We start from the raw sequence: 18,195 nt of genomic DNA, 5'->3' as shown, positions 1-18,195 counted from the left end.
AAAGAAAGGAAAGTCTAAAGTCCAACATCTTTAGAAAAAAAAAGGCTCTTTGTATGTAAATCTGATCATATCATTCCAAATGCCTCTCTCACATGCAGGACAATCCTGGCAGTGTACAGATTTGGCTCAAACGAGACGATGCCTGGACAGCATCTTGTGACAACACATGGAGATGGATTACAGTAAATACTTTGGAACGCCAGGGTAAGGAGGGCTTATGGGTTAGTGTACCAATGTTCTTTCTTTCTTTCTCTCTCTCTCTCTCTCTCTCTATCCCCCCCCCCCCCCTCTCCCTTGTTCTTGCATTCCATTTCTTTCAGCAGCACATGGGAGATGTGTTCATTCTCTCTCTCAGATTCCAACCTCAACTCAACTTGGCTCAGGGCACTGAGCCATATCGCTTAACTCACATAGAAGAGTGTATTGAGAGCTGTCTCTCTCTCTTCATCTACCTCTCTTGTTCACTCCTCTCTCTCTCTTTCTCTTTGCTCAGGCCAACAATAGAAAGAGGGGAAGTGAAACGTGAAAAATGAGTGGGGTGACTGATTGCCGTTTTCCCTGCTGTGGAACAAACCGTGAGGAAACCATTCCAGTGTGCTGTGAAGCAAATGCCATCAAAGCCAAGAGCAGCCTGGGTAAATTCATCTTCCCACTACCACCACCACCCAAAACATTATAATAATTTCAAAATAGGTCATGGACAGAGGGAGAAAGAGCATAAAGCTGCACTTGGAAGGACATCAGAGAGAGCAAAGCCGCCTTGTTCATTTACTTCATACACACGTTGAGACTGGAAGATAGCGACTGGAGACATGGGCGGAAGATGGGATGAAAGTACAGAGGGATAGGGGGGATAAAGAGCTGAAGAACGAAGGTATAGGGATGGAGAGATGGCTGAATGGATAGAAAGAAGGAGGAGAGGTGGGGAGTATAGGAGACAGATGGATGGATGAAATGGATGAAAGAATGGAGGAATAAATGGATGAGGAGAAAGATAGGGACAAAGAGGGACAGAAAGAAGGGGAGAATTAAGGAAATAGAACTTTTATATAAACATGGCTGACATACCAGGACATCTGCTGCGTCTTAATAGGGTATAGATATTAGTATGTAGGTTTAAGTAGGTTTAAGTAGGTATATAAAAATATATATTTATTTTGGTAGATTTGTCTCACCATTGCCACCAATATTGAGAAGCTAATATTCTGTTGCCTCTGTGATTATTCCTTTAGTGTTCCAGTATAGGTATAGCATGGATCAAGGTGTTGTCAATGACATATCTTTCTGTTTCTGCTGTCAACTGGCTGCACAACTATAAAACGTGATTTGTTTGAGGGGCGCAAAATTCAAACGCAGAGGAGTTTCTGTTAGCCTTGGCTAGCCGGCTAGCAGTATGTTATGCTCGCTCAAATCACTTTTTATAGTTGTGATTTTATAGTCATCGTCTGGCAACAGAAAAACCGAAACATATGTCAATGATAACACCTGTGTACCACATTATACGCTATAAGTGATCTGCACAAACTGTAGAATAATTAATATCACTGGCAATGGTGAGCAAAAAACCCTACACAGTAAAATCCTTGATTTTGTAATTCAAAGATTGTACTACAAATGGACCTTTACATGATGGGGAACTCTGAGTGTATACAAAAATTGGTTACATTTGTACACTCTTACTGATTTTACTACTGGTGTGGTCTAAGACAAAGCAGAATCACGTCGGCCAGGTTTGTGAAACCTGTCTAGGATGGAGTGCAGAAAGCGCGGAGGAATGAAAGCTTAATGATATTCAGCCCATAGTCATGTGACCCATTCCCTTTCACCAATGAGCGGCAGGAGGAGGAAGGGAGGAGGGAGAAGGAGGGAGAAGGAGGGAGAAGGAGGGAGTCCACGGGGTAGATTTGGAGAGAGAATGATCTCACTGGCAAACATCGCCACCTTCTCGCCCCCCTCACCCCTTATGCCCCCTACCAGGTGGAGAGAGATGGTTTGCACCAACGACCCGTGCCTGGAAAGCTACACATGCAGAGGAAGAGGGGGGTCCACGCACGCGAGCCTGTGTGTGTATGTGTGCACGTGCTATTTGAGTCTTCCAGACCTGAGATCTGAGTTGTGTATAGCTTTACCGGACCACAATGCACCTCTGTATTCTGGTAGGGTGGTGTTGTCAGTTGTCTGCTCACATCTGGGTGTTTTTACGAGAGGGTAGGAAACACAGGAAGCCCCAGTGCACGGGCGTGTGTGTGTGTGTGTGTGTGTGTGTGTGTGTGTGTGTGTGTGTGTGTGTCGGTGGAACACTGAGAGCTTTATAGCTGTGTTCCGTCCTGATTTACACACACCCCTGAGACCATTGACAAGTCAGCCACCACGTCAGAATGGATGTGTAAGGTGGTGAAACACAAGGCTGCATGCTGAGATGCTGTCAAGGTTGAGGGTCAATAAACCCTTTTCCACTTTATAGGTGACTCACAGTCCTGTCGCTTATTTTCAGTTTCTACTCTGTATTGCACAAACGTCATCAATTTCGAGTGCAAATGTTCTCCCTTATGAGAAACATACCTCATAGCATAACAGGGCATTACATTATTACTTTGAGGTCTACATGGACTATGTTCAAACGGTATGGCTTCTAATTAGAGGAGGCCCCTTTCTGAACTCTGTTTCCCAGGGTTCAACAGTGTCCCAGACTCACAGCCATGGAAGGCCAGTCAGTGCGGACAGCTGTTTCTGGGCTTGTGGGAGGGAATGTCCATGGTAATTGTTGGTTAATTACGGTTATGGGAAAAGGGGTTATAAAGATGAAGCTACTATACAATCCCCCAGGACAGCTGCTCTGCTCTAAACTGTCAGTTACTTAATGATGAAGGTGACTTGCAGAGAAGCCTGAGAGCAAGTAATGTGTCATCAGGTAACAGTCAATGTGATTCGTCATCATGTACAGTCATTGGTTTGATGATGGCTTACTTTCTCTCCTCCGGGAAATGTGTGAATGTCGAGCATTCCATCACTTGATCAACAGGCACATGTGCATGTCTTGATCATTGGCAAAGATCACGGATTCCAACAGCAGTCAACAAAACATAAACACAGAATACCATCTGCTTGGATACGAAACAATAATCACAAACATCCACAATGTGGATTATATGTACTAAACAGCATAATCACGAACGTGTTGCTGATTTGATTTACTCAAACCTCTGAATTCCACAGGCAAGGCGAGCGACATAAAACTGCTATCAATAGTCCAGACCAGTGACCAAGGTGCCAAAAGTAGGCTATGTAATTAGGTTAGGGCAAAGGAAATTAGTGTTTCCAAATGGATCTATGGCACATAAAAGCTGCAATTTGTTTCCAACTGCACAGTATTATTCTGTTAAATGGAGGATTTTCTACGAATGCAGCAGTTGTGTGGTCGATCCTCATCCGCTTTTAGCTGAAGTACTTTCATTGCTGCCCAGAATTAAAAGAAAAATATTGATCTGTGAGTCTGGTGGTATTCTGTTTGTTTTGATACTTAATCACAACCATTAACCTGATACAGTTTCAGGATTGGGAGTGGGGCGCACTTCTATTTTTCACTGGGCATAATACATGAACTACATCGCCTGTTTACCTCAGAGGACATTGATGTGTAAGATCTTTGACTGTCATTAGAGCTGTGAGAGAAGACAGAAATCCCATTGTGATCACTAAAATGCTCACACGAAAACTAATTCACAGTTATTGGTTACTTTAACTTCTGTATAGCAACAAGTTGTCAAGAAAGAAGAAGCAAACAAACACAACAATACAAAGGGGAATTAGAACCAACTCTGGAAGAGGGTGGTCTGTTCTCTGGGAAGACTTACCGTAAATCCCTGCTGAGGAGAGCATGACACAAACAGTGCGGCAATAAGTTATCTGCAGCTCTAAGAAGCTCTGTCTTTCCTACAGTATATATTTCTTTCTTCCTTTCTTTCTTTCTTTCTTTCTTTCTTTCTTTCTTTCTTTCTTTCTTTCTTTCTTTCTCAGCATTACTTCAAGTCTCAAAGACTGGTCCTGGTGGAGCTCTGTCTCTATCTGGCCATGTACTGTATATGTACTCCAGAGTCTATGCGTTTTGCAGTCTGCACGTGAACCCCCGCTCGGGAATCCTAACTGTTGAGTGAACCAAATCCTGTTTTACACCTCAGGGTCAGAGTGGACAACTGATAGACATGGAGTGCGTGTGTTTGCATGTATGTGTGTGCACACACACATGCATAGTACTGTACATATGGAGTGGAGGCTTAAGAGAGTGTGAGCGTGGGGTCTGGCAGGGGCAGGCGTGACTGATGATATATCTCTGGCCTATTAAAGCAGTGCAGCCGAACACATGACACGCTACTTAATACACACCTCCAGACAGACCTTCCACACTCCCAAAGTGGTGCTTTACTACAATATGAACTTCTCACTCATAACTCTGCATACCCACTACCAATCATACGACAACATGTGATCTCACACTCTCCGTGTGCAGTAAAAGTCTGGGTTCTGGACTCCACTGCACACACCAGACCACATCCTGAGTGGAGTGTAACTAGGCCCTAAGGATTGACCCTGGAGCAGCCAGACCCACTGCCTTAATCCTGGCAAACCCTGTGACCTGCTGCGGCTACAGAACACATCCAGCCCTCTTAACAATGCTTTATAATGGGTCATATGAGACAGGACTGAGCGGCATTGAGACTGGATGACCTAGCAATAATGTATCTATTCTTTTTGTTATTTTGGGGCATAATTGTGCACTTTTCTACTGTTGACATGGCCTGACTTTATCCACTGATTCCACTATAATCATTTGTACAATACAGTGTATTGGATTGTTGTTGTTGTTTACGTTTGACATAAATACTGACCTCCTGCTCCGGCCCCACAGCTGGGAGAGAGCTGACCACTGGAACAGGTACACATGTTGGGTCGGGAACAAAAGCCTTCACCACATGAGTTCCTACAGATAGCTGGAGAGATGAGAGGAGAGGTTATATTGGTTATATAGTCACGGGAATGCTTCCAACATCGCTTTGTTATTGTTATGTACTGTATCTGATACGAGGGGATGAGAATGGAGATACTTACGGACGATACATTGATTCCCTCCAGGCAGAGTCTTCCAGCCGGGGCAGCAGTAAGAGTGGAAGCGAGAGCCACACACATTGGGGCTGCCAGAGTCAGAAAGACAGAACAAACAAACTTACTACTTACTCGCAACGGACCTCCCAAAAAACCATTTAGCTGAAGCCCTTAACAAATACACACAGCTATGAGTTATTTTCTGAGTACTCCAGGACCTGCGGGCCCTGTGTTTTCAGTGTAAATAGAACTGAGATGGATGCTAAGGCCCGCCTTAGATGATGGATGGAGGTGTTTTGAAAGAGGGGAGAAGAGAGTTGTTTTCTGTTTGTTTTCAGTTCTGACTGAATTTAAACTTCCCATGGCAGTCTCCCCCCTCACTCAAGTCGACTGTCCCTTTTTATGACCCCCCCCCCCCCCCCCCCCCGCCATCGATGACCACTCCACAGCCAATTAAAACAGTGATTGGTGGAGAGTCCTCAGTGACTTTTGACCCTCTCGGACAGATGTAAGAGTCATCATGGTATTAGGAGCCCTTGATTGGCCTGACAGGTTAGCCACAAGCTTTCCCTTTGAGGAAATGGCTAAACCACATCTAGGGATTGGCTCTACTCAACGCGTGCGCACACGCACACACACACACACACACACACACACACACACACACACACACACACACACACCGGCTAGCTGGAAGAGCCCTACTAACCTTCAACCATTTTGTTGAAATGATTATACACTTAACCATCACTCCTCACTAAAAATAGAGTTGCGGTGAAGCTCACACACATGCAGCAATCCAATGATATGAAATCCATGAATGGAAACAAGTGAATGTGTATTAATTTGCACAAAACAATACTGTAAGTCCTCTAACAAGCTCATGAGAGTCCATACTCTTCCAACTTTGTGGTTGTACAAATGTCATTCTCAATGACCTTTCAAAGCATATAATGACGGGTGTATCTATGGTTGCCTGTGTCAGCGGTCGGCTGTTTGTATTTTATGACAGCGTGACTAAAGACTTAAGGACCACAGTTTGGTACCAAGGGATAAGGTTTGGTCCAGATGCTCATGGAGAAGTCATTAACAATTTCAGTCAAATTCCTATTCCTACTATGCCGGTCCCCTGGGACACTATTTTAGTCTGGGCTAACCAGCATTAGACCAATTCTATCCACTTTAGCAGAGAACTTTAGATTCAGAAATTCAAATGTTCAGAATTCAAAGAAAAAATACCTTCAAATTGTTTCTCAAGATGGTCATTTTTTATTTTGTTTATATAATTTCTTCTGAACGTTTTATATTGGTGTCTCTTCTCAAATTCTATATTATAGTACTTTTGTCCTTCCTCGGGACAAAAGTGAAAAGAAAATTACGCATTAGGCCTCAAGACAAAAAAAGGTTGACTCACTATTCCACAATAATTCAACAATAAGCTGCATTAGGGTTTGAGTTTCAAAAGAAACGTTCAAGATCTTAACTGGATAGTCTGGTGCAGGAGAGCAGACTGCCTGAGCTAAAAAAAAGTGGAAAATGTGGGTTACAACTGACATTCTACAGTTCCTCCTGTGTGAAACAAGATAACCTCCCTCTCCTCCTCACCAGACTGTAACCGTGGTAACGCCAGGCGGTCACCGGGGAGGTTGACAGCTGGGGTCTGGATCTCTGATGGACACACCTCCAACCACATAACCAGATGGCACACGCGGAGACAACGAGCCAGAGAGAGAGAGAGAGAGAGAGAGGAGAGATGTAGAAACTAGGACTGGGCAATATGGACAAAGTCAAACGATATTTGGACCAAATGCCTCAATATCGATAAGATAAGGCCAGAATAGGGTTTGTGTGTCCTTCATCAAAGCACTTTGTCGAATACTTTGTTGATGTGACTTTTCACCAGGTAAAGCTATAAGCTTTTCTCTGCGCAACACAGTCGTTCAAGTATGAATTACCCTACGCGGGGCGGCATTAAAAGAGAGCGAGTATCGAGTATGTTCTTTTGGGAGAAATTGGTGAAGATCTGAAATGTGACAGTTGATTTTAGAGAGAGGGTGCGAAGCCGGTGTGTGAGAGAGAGGAATGGCGGTCAGGAGGAGAGAGCACAGGATGGTGGGAAAGGAGCAGGCGATCGGTGGGAGGGAAAAGGAAAACAAGTTTATGTTGAGGAGAGGAGAGGAGGGGAGGAAGGAGGAGGGGAGGGGAGGAAGAGGGGGGTGAGGAGGGGGGGGGGGGTGAGCGGAAAACAGAGCAACAGATATGGAAACGGAGAAGAGAGGGACATAAGCAATGAGAGGCCAGACCCTTTGGAGAGGGGCGGGGGAAGGGGAGGGAGGGTGTGGGGGGGGGGCGCATACAGTCGAGTCCTGAAAGGCCCGAGGAGGTGGAGGGGATCTAAAAAAGAGAGAGCGAGAGATCAGCATTCCTGTACTTAATGGGGGGTGAAACCAGCCCCACTCTGTGATCTATCTCTCCAATAGTGGAGGAAGATTTTCCACTATTCAAGACCCAGGGGACGTCAATAAGTGAGGGATTAGGGGGTTTGACCCAGAGGTGCTCTGGTTTGTTATCCTTTCTCTTTTCTCTCTCTCTCCTGCTTTTCTCTCACTCTCTTACCCCTCTCACGCTCTGACTGTCTCTCTCTCCACCACTCTCTCTCTCTCTCTCTCTCTCTCTCTCTCTCTGTTGTTTCGCTCTGTCTCTCCACCACTCACTCACTCTCTCTCTCTCTCTCTCTCTCTCTCTCTCTCTCTCTCTCTCTCTTTCTCTCTCTCTCTCTCTCTCCACACAGGACTGTCCCTCCTCTTTCCTCTCTAGGTCAGTGGTTCGCAAACGTTTTAGAGACTGAGATTGGTTATTTTCACTACTTTTTAAAACGTTTTTGTTGTTTTTGTTTTGTTCTTGTGGAATTGGGAATTTCTTTAAAAAAATAAATGTATGAAATATATATTTTTAAATGTCTTAATTTGTTTTTAATTTTGATTACAAAAAATATATATACACTGATAAAAAAAAATTAGGAAACAAAACATAATTGGTCGGGTCCACAAATTCAACAATCCAAAAATGGGTCCTCACCCACAGTTTGGGAAACACAACTCTAGGTCACAGCCTATCAGGGAAGGGAGAGAGAGAGGGAGGGAGAGAGAGCGAGAGATGAAGTAGAGAACGAAGAGAACGAAAGACAGACACAAACAAGAAAGCTTAAGCCCCCAGGGGTTTTCCTCAATATTGAAATGTCCTGCTGGTTTTGGGGCTCAATCTAAAGGAGATTAACTTTTCTGTGACCGGGTCGCGCCCTTTGAAGTCGTCCCCCAGCCCGTGGCGCGCTCATTAGCGGTCATTAATGGTAATAAAAGGAACGCGGCTGCCACCTCATCCAGGAAGGATCAGAAGACAAATGGCCATTTTAGTGTGAACCCAGCTACAGTAGGCGGACGGTAGGGAGGGAGTTTCACAAACAAAGGCAAGGGGACAATTTTCAGGCATGTGGGTGTGTGGGGGGTGGGGTCAAATGACTATACCACCTGGTATGGATGTTTGTCTGCAGCCCTAAAGTCACAACTGCTGCAACAACTGAACATTTGTTCAAAGATTGTTGGACAACAACTTCAGAAACTTTATACATCCACGTATGATAACAGCATCCTAAGGTTAGCAAGGAATATCACCTCTAATACTAAGCATGTGTTGTATGGAGAATATAGGTTGCTACCTTCAGGAAGGAGATATGGTGTACCAGCATTCAATAAGGTCAGACTAAAGAGGTCCTTTGTCTACCAATCGACCTTGAGGCTTAATCAGGAAATGTAGTAGCCACAGGATAATCTAAGCGGTGGATATTGCTCATGTCTTTATGTATGTAAATTGTCCTGTTTGTGTTTTGTTATGTGTTTCTGCATACTTGGCTGCTGTGTCGCAAGACAAATTTCAGTGTGAACTGACAATAAAGTACTATATCATATCATATCATATCTATATTTGTGGAGCTTTTTCTTAACAAATAGGTAAAAAGCACTGCAAAATGACAAGGGCCATAAAGGATATACATTCAGGAACTCATGTTTTCTGTTTTATAACCACATGACTTGGATGTGTGGATCTCACTGCTTCAGCTCTCTTACTCTGTTCAGCTTTTCTCTAAGGCTTTTCTACTTTCACATTTTTCACAAGTCTTTAATATCCTCTCGCAACACAAAGAGGAAGGCTCTTTAAGAGGCTATGAAGCCAAATCTTGTGCACAGTAAAATCCGTACTGTGAATGTAACAAACTGAAAGTGTAAATGGACCTGGGGTTTTGTGATGGAAAGTGCAAACTCAACCGTTCTCGGCAGTGGCCGGAGGGTCAACTTCACAAGTGGGATTCCAGAGGGGTCAAAGTTTACGGCACTTCAGACCAGCAGGCCTCCAATGAGCTTGGAAAGCCTTTTCTACGAAGATGAAGACACAGACCAGACCGGTGGAAGAACGTGTGTGTGCAATGCATGCGCATGCGTGTGTGTCAGGGTACCGGTCATAGGTCAGAGGTGCACTGCCTGGCATTTGACCTCTTCTGAAAGACGGTTGTGTATGGCTGCCCCTAGCAGTGCCTGGACCTGGTCTATCTGAGGTGGTGTCAAGCTTAGCAGGACAATGTCAGCAAGAACAGAACATGAGAAATGAAAGGAGACATAGCTAGAGGTGGTGAATATAAAGATGTGTATAAAAGAATGGGCAGAGAGAAACAGACTTGGCAATGAAATAGTTCATGAAAAGCAGACACACACCGAATTACTTTACAGACAGACAGAGGGAGAAAGTGAGAGATGAAAATATAATTCCAGTTCTATAAATGTAGTTATATCGAAGTCCAGACGTAGCCCAGGGTGTTTTATAAGCCTCAGAGGAAATATTTGACTTTGTTTTCCTGCGCTCCATAAAAAGAAATCATTTTTTATGACCAACATAATGTTGTTTGTGATCTGTAATGATGTGCAGACTTTCACAGAAATTATACTAAATCAAACCAACTGAGCCTGTTTGGGTGTAACGTCATATGAGGCCGGTCAAATGATGGCTAAAGCTTGTCAACGACTCTGACGTTAACCACATAATTTATAGACCAATGAGCGATCCAAGATATTCCTGTCTCTATGGCTCGAATCCTGGCTATTAGTATTGCTGAAGCTTTAAGCCTGAACACATGCAAAAACAACACACAAATAAAAATGATGCATTTCCTGTATAAAGGGGTACTTTAGTAAGTGATCATTTTCTTCTTCTCGTCAAGATACTCACAGACACACAGTTAAATCCTCTGTGTTCATTTATACATTTGTAACCAAATGGACCTTTTTGTGTGAATTAGTTTACATTATCTCAAAGTTAAATAAACACTGAGGATTTTCACTGTGCATGTATTAAAAGAGATTCTCTCACTATACTATCACTAGACATCCTAGATAGGGGAATTCCTCTATTCTCTTTAAAGTTAGGCATATACCAAGGCAACCTCTCAAGGGACGCTCAGCGAAGGACAGCTTCCAGGCCCATGAGGTGGTATTGACATTATCCTGGATGCCACTTGAGAGGCTGTATGCAATTCTGTGCTTTGAGGGTGACTGTCTGCCAGTAGAGCCAGCGGTAGCCAAGGCATCTCTCCTGGGCAGAGCTGGGCCAACATGAGCTCTCCTAATAAGAAGGTTGAAAGCAGCAGTTTGGAAAAAGCTCTTGCATACAGGATAACTTATTAGACTAAAATGTTTTGACTCCCTGGAGTGGCTATGGCATGTATGTGCACGAGAGAACTCCACCTTTATGGCTGTCTTTTTTTGCATGCCAACTAGACAGTCAAACATCCAACCAGTTAAACTCCAATCCATCCAGCCAACCAGCCAGTCAGTCAGCCAGCCATGAAGCTTAACCAGAACAGGCACTCAGTCATCCATCAAGCCAGCCAAAACAAGTACCAGTCAGTCTAGCCAGACAGCCAGTGAGACAGAAAAACAAAGTGCCAGCCGAAAGGCCAGCCAGCTAGCCAACCAACATGTTAGTGAGCCATCTTCAGGTCTGATCAGATTCCAATCCGAAAGTGAACAAAGGCCAGGATACAGTGTGCTTTGGGAGCCAATAAATCAGAGTCAGTCAGCATCAGAACCATTGCTACCAGAGACAGACCAGGGGATGTAGAGCTCTAGCCAGCAAATAAACACAGTTCCCCTGCTCAAGGCCAACATAATGACCATCATTAAACCAACGAACGTCTCTCCATCTCCCACACAGAGAATATGCGAAACCCATACTGTGTTAGCGACGGTCCACTAAGATTGGTGAAACCCTATATGATGAGAGCACCGAGATGACGGCATATACGTCTGCTGCATTGTACTGTACATTTTAAGGAGGGGTAGTTCACCAAAAGAATGACTTGTTTTCTATCAATTACACACCCCATAAAGACAAAAGTGAAATCCGATTGGTTTAAACTTTAAATGAGTCCAACATGTCACATGACTCATTTAAACAAATCAGATTCATATCTGGATGTGGCTCAGATATGATTCAGGATGCATTTGGCTGCCAGTGTAAATCCGGTCCGGAAATCAAATTATTGGCTTAGGTATGCGTCAAAAACTCCTTTAAGCGAAAAGAGTTGAAGTAAAACTCAGGATCTTGAGTTAAAAAGGGACCCTTAAGAAACCACAGGCCCACACTAAGAAAGGTCTTATCAAACAGCCAACGCATGTTTGAGGGTTTTAGCAGTGTTACTCATCACAAACTTGTGGTCTGCTTACCCCACTGCTTCCTTCCAGATGTGGTTAGATGAAACACGTGTGTGAGGAGATGACTAACTTCACCCGAGTTCTGAAGAACTACAATTGATCCTTGCTAACCTGGGTCAAATTATGATTAGAAACAAATTAAACAAATTTGAATTGTTTGCTCTGGTCAGCTAGCCTGGGATTATTCTCTGGAACTCGATTAAACGTCCTAAACCTCTATTATTCCAATCTCCAGCTCTTTAGTGATCATGAAATAACTTTTCGTTTAACAGCTTGTGTTCCAGTTCCAATCTTGCCTGCTCATTAATTTGTTTCATTTCTAATTTCACTTGTTTATCCTGTATCCTGTAGTCCTGAGTTTTGATTGGGTGAAATTGGTATCCTGATCTGAACATAAATGTTCTGTTTACTAAAGAGATGGAGAGATGGGGAGACCCTCGTTACTGAACAAACATGCTATAGCAGGGGGTCTCAACCAGGGCTTTGTGAACCCATAGGTGTTGCAGGGGAATCACAAAATGTAGGAAAATAGGATTTAATATACAGTAATGTAAAGAAATCATGTATTTGGTACAGAAATGTGATTGTAATGATTGTAATAAAAGTCTAAAGTGAGACTGAGAGTTGTAATTGTCCACTACATATCTATACCTTTTTTTTCAATTACAACATTTTGTCCTATTGAGCAAAAATGAAAATTTGAGACAAAAGTGCTCAGAAAAGGTTGAGAACCCCTGGTATATAGCAAAGATATGGGAATATTTAACACTTATTTCAACAAAAATATGTCACTTACTAGTTACTACACACTTACTTGGTGTGATTGAGATGCAAAAGATACAAAATACAATAAAAGTAGTTCAATGTGTACCAAACCAATACTTAATACCTAATATACTATATACTCTGCCAGCTAACAGTTTCATCTACTTTACGTGACCCAAATTTAAATGTCAGAACCTCTTTAATCCAATAAGTGATTTCCTCTCATTTTGTGGTATTCTAGCATGTTAACTAAAGACAAAACATTGTATGATTGTTTAATTCCTACACCATAAGGCTTCCAGAACGTAATGTAATGGAAAAAGTCCACAGGCTTTTGTGTTCCCATGAAAGCCATGCACAGTTTGATGGGAACAATATGAGATTGTGCAAGTTTTGCTGGCTCCCTGTCTCTCCCCCTGGCCACTCACTGTCTATCTGGGGGGTTGTGAATGTGAATTATTGTGCATTTAGGTCATTCACTTAATTCCATTTTGCTGCCACTCACTGCTTTTGAACCACAGATGCAGTGAACCACAGTGAGAGTGCACCTCTGATGTTTTGAGCTGGACATGTGGGCACTTGAACAGTGCGATGTACTGGGTACACGAGATTGGACATGGCATATGCCTACGATTTATCTCCAAGGTGGGTTTGCTCTGGCTTTAGAACAAAATGTCACTTTTAAGGAATGTCTGGCTCAAGTACCAGAGAGAGAGAGCAAGTGTCATTTTATATATGTGATATATGAGTGCAGCAACGCCTGCCATATTAATCAAGCTGAGTGACAAGACAGACAAGGCTGTTTATATTACACAGCGAGAATCATCAATGAACATGTTTTCAGAGAAAACATCCATGGCAGAACTGTGAGCTTGACCCCCAATTCCTCCCTTTGTCAAACGCTCACCCTTTTCTGTCTTGTACCCTCTCTTTCGTCTGCCATGCATGCTTCTTTTGCTTTGTCACCTACAGCAGTGAAACAAACGGCCCTTGTCACACCACTCTTGGGCGATACGACTACCTCATTTCCTGTGGTTTGGCACTGGGGAGTCATAAGCGGTGACAGATGAGAGACTGATTGGAATAGCTGATGCCGACACTCTAAATGGGCCCCCGACAAAACATTCTTTGTGTTTTCCAAAATGGGGGAAATATACAGTAAAAAGCAATTCACGCTCAGTGTCATAGGCTATATGCCACACCTTGGGGAGCAGAAAAAACTATCTGGGGTGACAAAGAGAGAAGGTAGAGAGAGGGGGATGGAGAGACGAGTGGAGGGAGGGAGTTGGTATGTTGACGTTGCAATAATCAATTCCACTGAACATAACGGTATACTATTCACACACATACACCACTGTTAAAATCAAATACACATGCATACTACATAGTACATACATACATACAGTACAGTATAACCAAACAAACACACATACCGGTATGAGCTCTCACGCACACCATTTTACTCATCAGTTTCTTCAATTTAAAAACGGTGCAGGGGCCAAAAGTATTACCCCACGGCAGTCCTGAACTACTTTCTCAAACTAATACACTCAAGGGAATTTGAGTCACGCTTTTCTCTCATCATGCCCTCATTAGATGTATAGAGTAGACGGATGACTTTTTCCCTCCTTTTCCCATGAAAATGTCAATTTGCTGTAAATGCAGTGGGACTTTGCAGTGTGTGGCAAGCAGCCTGTTAACTTCGAACATGTGCTGTTTTTGAGAAGACAATGTGGCAGTATTCAGCAGCATAATTTGGTATAAAGCGAGCTTGGCCTTTGCCCAGAAAAGCACAGCAGTTGAAAGAGACTTGCCAAGAAACCAGAGAGAGGAAAGCCATTTAATAATGTAAACCTACTCTCTCAAGATACCGAGATGCATTCAAACATAACCCTCTCAGTTGATGTGATTTGTGGATAAAAATCTAAAGACAACTCCTATACATTGGAAATGGGCCCTTACAGGTCCATTGCTATAGTTACACTCCAGGTTTAAATTAACACTCAGGAATTTACTATAGTAGGTAAATGCATGTGAGCATCTTCCCCTTGAGTGCATCATTTTGGTACTTGTTTTGATGCCCATCTTCAGCCAATACAGATGGACTCACACAAACACACACACACACACACACACACACACACACACACACTTATTCTTACCCTCTCAATGTCTCCTGTCCTCTGCGTCGAACTCGCTGCGCCTCTCTCTGGTCCACGACGCCGGTGAAGCGGCTAGCTTGGTATCCTCCGTCCCCAGTCTGAGCACCCACCACGCAGGCTGCTGTGAAACACCACGCTACCCATCCCAGAACCACCTGGGCCAGCTTCACTGATCCCATGAGTCGGTCTTGACTGTGATTATTCTTATGGACAACACTGATGCACTGTCAGTGTTCACGGTATAGACTCAGGCTGGAGCAGCACTGCACACAGACTCAAGGATCAAGAACTGGATCCACACCAAGTCCTGGTGTGCACTCCAGAGTTGGGGCTGGACCGGAAAAGAAAGAAGATGAGAGAATTTAGTAACAGATGTTGCGGGTAGTGATCCTCCGCTGGTGTTGTGTTTCTATTCAAACTTTTCTGTGAATTTATGACCTAATAACCACGTTTATTTCTTCACGTCATGAAAACAGGCCCTCAAAAATGTAATTATTATTAAAATATAGTGCTCTTATACAGTGGAAGTAGTAATAGCTCCCCTTTGATCACACTGAAATATATAAGAAGAACTTTATCTTCCCAAAAACAGACTTTATGCGACTGCATAAAACACAATTTTCTAACATGGACATGGATCAGTATAGGCCTGTAAGTACCACGAATGTCTGTCTGAACCGGTAAATCTGATGTAGCCATGCTTGGGAGAAATGTTGATATTGGATGGACTTCATTTCTGTATTTATGCTTTCGCTTTAGTGGCGTGCCAATTTGTACGAATATTTAAGATTTAACAGCTAAGATAATATTTGTACAAAGCAGTGCATAACGGCTATAAATAATCATTACACTGTAAAAATCCTCAGTGTTCATTTATCAATTTCTAACTCAGTGTGTACACATTTGTACCCTTTCGAAAGAGTTAAGAGTCATATATACCCATTAAATTCCTAAACAATCAAAGTCCAGTATAGGGTTGTTTTTGGCTTGAGGCCTATATGTACTGTCCATGTACAAGCTTGTTCAAAAGGTTTGGGAATAAACATTTCCTTTATGTTGCCATTTGTCTAGAGGGAGCTAGAGAGAGAAGAACAGTTGGAGCCAGTTGGAGGACAGAAAAAGGAATAGGTGGAATAGGTGGGTCACCAATAGGGCATAGCAGTGGCTTTCTGATTCCACTGAAAAATTGGCCATTCATTTTTTCCCCATAGAGATTTACAACAAAATATTTGTATCATTATTTTAAGCCTATAGAATCAAGCCATCAAGGTCCAGGATCCTGATGATTCATGACCATAAATCATTTGATTCTGTTTCTGTGAGAGACGGGAAAAACACGACCACTGAAATGCCCTAATTATTAGCCTATCTCTGGATTTCAGTCTCCATCTTCTTAATTTATGACTTTCTCTGGAATTCCCATAAGAAATAAGAACCCCCAAATTAATTATTCACATACTTTTTTGCAAAAGGCTGCATTTCTAAATCAAATTAATTTCTCATTAGCCTTAAAACTACAAGGATGGCTTTACATGCTTGGAGTCACATGCATTAGGATGCAACTAAGCCAAAAATCCAACTGGACAGCCAGCCATGGGGTTTATTTTCTCTTCTCCGCATATGCAGCCTGCTTCCAGCTTCCAGCCAGGAAGAAAGATGGGACCAACCATATTATCTCTGACTGGGCTATAGCCCCGCATCCCACTGACTCAGGTTTCATTTTAATGGAGGATGAATCATGAGAGAACAGAGAGATACATGATGAGTGACTACACAGCCCCCCCCACACACACACACACACACACACCTCTCTCTCGCACACACAATGACCAACATTTTACGCGCGCGCGCGCACAGCCGCACACACACACACACACACACACACACAGAGGGATGGGGGCTCTGTAATAAATGTAGGTCAAATTGCAAATCCGCATGCAGTAGTCTATTAAGAAAAATATTGACTTCGTTTGACTTTTCATGGCCCGAATATAACACTAGGACCTTTTTCATACGGTTTCTCCAAAGTTAAGATCCAAGTGAGTGGGGGCGGGATCAATGCACGCACGAGCCTGAACAAAAGAAATGCCTTATCAATTACGGTGAGGTGAGCGTTTACGACACTGTCAAACCAACAGACCATATAAAGTCACATCCGGCATGGGAATAATTTATAATTTGTAGGCTATTGGATTACGAATAGACGCACAGTGCATAACATGAAATTACTTCACGGCATCATTCATTTTCACAGCATAATAGTCTCAAGAAAAAGGCTACTATGGAAACAACTTGTTGCATGCCCATTTCCCCATGATGCACTGAACTGAGCAGCAGCAAGCCACCGCAACTTTATGAATGGAAAAGTGCAACATCAGCTCACTAAAACACGTATACGTTGGGACTGCATTAAAAAACCAAGAGGGAAATTAAGTTAAGGCGTGTTCTGTTCCATTTTATGTGCCAAGAGCCGTCTTCAAAGCAAGAAAATCTATCAAAACAACCGAACTATGAAACGTGACCGGCCAACCATTTGTTTTGTTTTGTTTAGATTTCGCAAAAAGCCGGTATGGCAGCAGATACCGCGCTGCGCACACGGGGACTATTTTCTTTTGGGGGAAAACAAAACAGAAATGACTTATTTTCTTCTCCATCCTCCCACAAGTCAATTAGGTTAAGTTGTTTGACACCCCTTTAAATCCATCAATACACTTTCATTAAACAGCAGATTCCTAAAACAATGACTATGTGTAGAATGGCAATGGGTAAAATAAATATTGTATCAACAATGCACAAATACCTTGCAACAATCGGAGTGCCTTGGCGTCGAGGAGCACACAGTTGGAATTTGAGACAGGATATGTGCCCTAGAACTGAATATTGAACTGCAGCCTTGTGAGAAAAGGAGAAAAGTTGGGGAATTGTCTGATTGGGAGAGGGGAGGGGACACAGTCAGAAAGAGAGAGAGAAGGGGGTTGTAACGGACTGCAGGACAAACCCACATTCCTCAAGACTGCACGATCGAGCTGTTATAACAGGGTCCAAGCAGGCAGCCAAACCTTCACTGCAACATACATGACTTCAATCACATCATCACCCAGCCTCACCGACACCTTTCTATTGGCTGTGTAATGGGAATCACAATCGACTTTGTTGATTGGAAACAAAGCAAATGCAAAGGAGCCTCTAATTGTCACATGCAAATCAACTATCTATCAATCTATTCTATGAAGAGGTCATTCATATTCCGCCTCTGCCTTACAGAACGTTATCAGATTTCATAACTAAGTCTAAGCTTAAGGTAGACAAGTAGCTAAGGGTTTTTAAGCTGCTGTTTATAGTGGGCCTATAGCTATCAATGGCAGAGTTAACCAATTTGTATAAAGGAATGTTTAAGAGCAGAACCT

General features: G+C 43.0%; 1 protein-coding gene across 1 annotated transcript in view; it reads right to left on the bottom strand.

Moving 5' to 3' along the window:
- Positions 1-17,683, bottom strand: part of fbn2b (fibrillin 2b) — an 89,026-nt gene extending 71,343 nt beyond the window's left edge. Inside the window, exons 1-4 of the mRNA XM_083767834.1 lie at positions 17,589-17,683; positions 14,789-15,119; positions 5,107-5,189; positions 4,887-4,988 (exon numbers count right to left, since the gene is read on the bottom strand). Coding sequence (XP_083623960.1) covers positions 4,887-4,988; positions 5,107-5,189; positions 14,789-14,967 — 364 coding nt within the window. The 5' untranslated portion in view covers positions 14,968-15,119; positions 17,589-17,683. The remainder of the gene's footprint in view (positions 1-4,886; positions 4,989-5,106; positions 5,190-14,788; positions 15,120-17,588) is intronic.
- Positions 17,684-18,195: the final 512 nt, after the last annotated feature.

This window comes from Protomyctophum parallelum (assembly GCF_964188405.1).
Source record: "Protomyctophum parallelum genome assembly, chromosome: 6".
Taxonomy (NCBI): Eukaryota; Metazoa; Chordata; class Actinopteri; order Myctophiformes; family Myctophidae; genus Protomyctophum; species Protomyctophum parallelum.
This window is presented reverse-complemented; position numbering and strand designations above follow the sequence as displayed.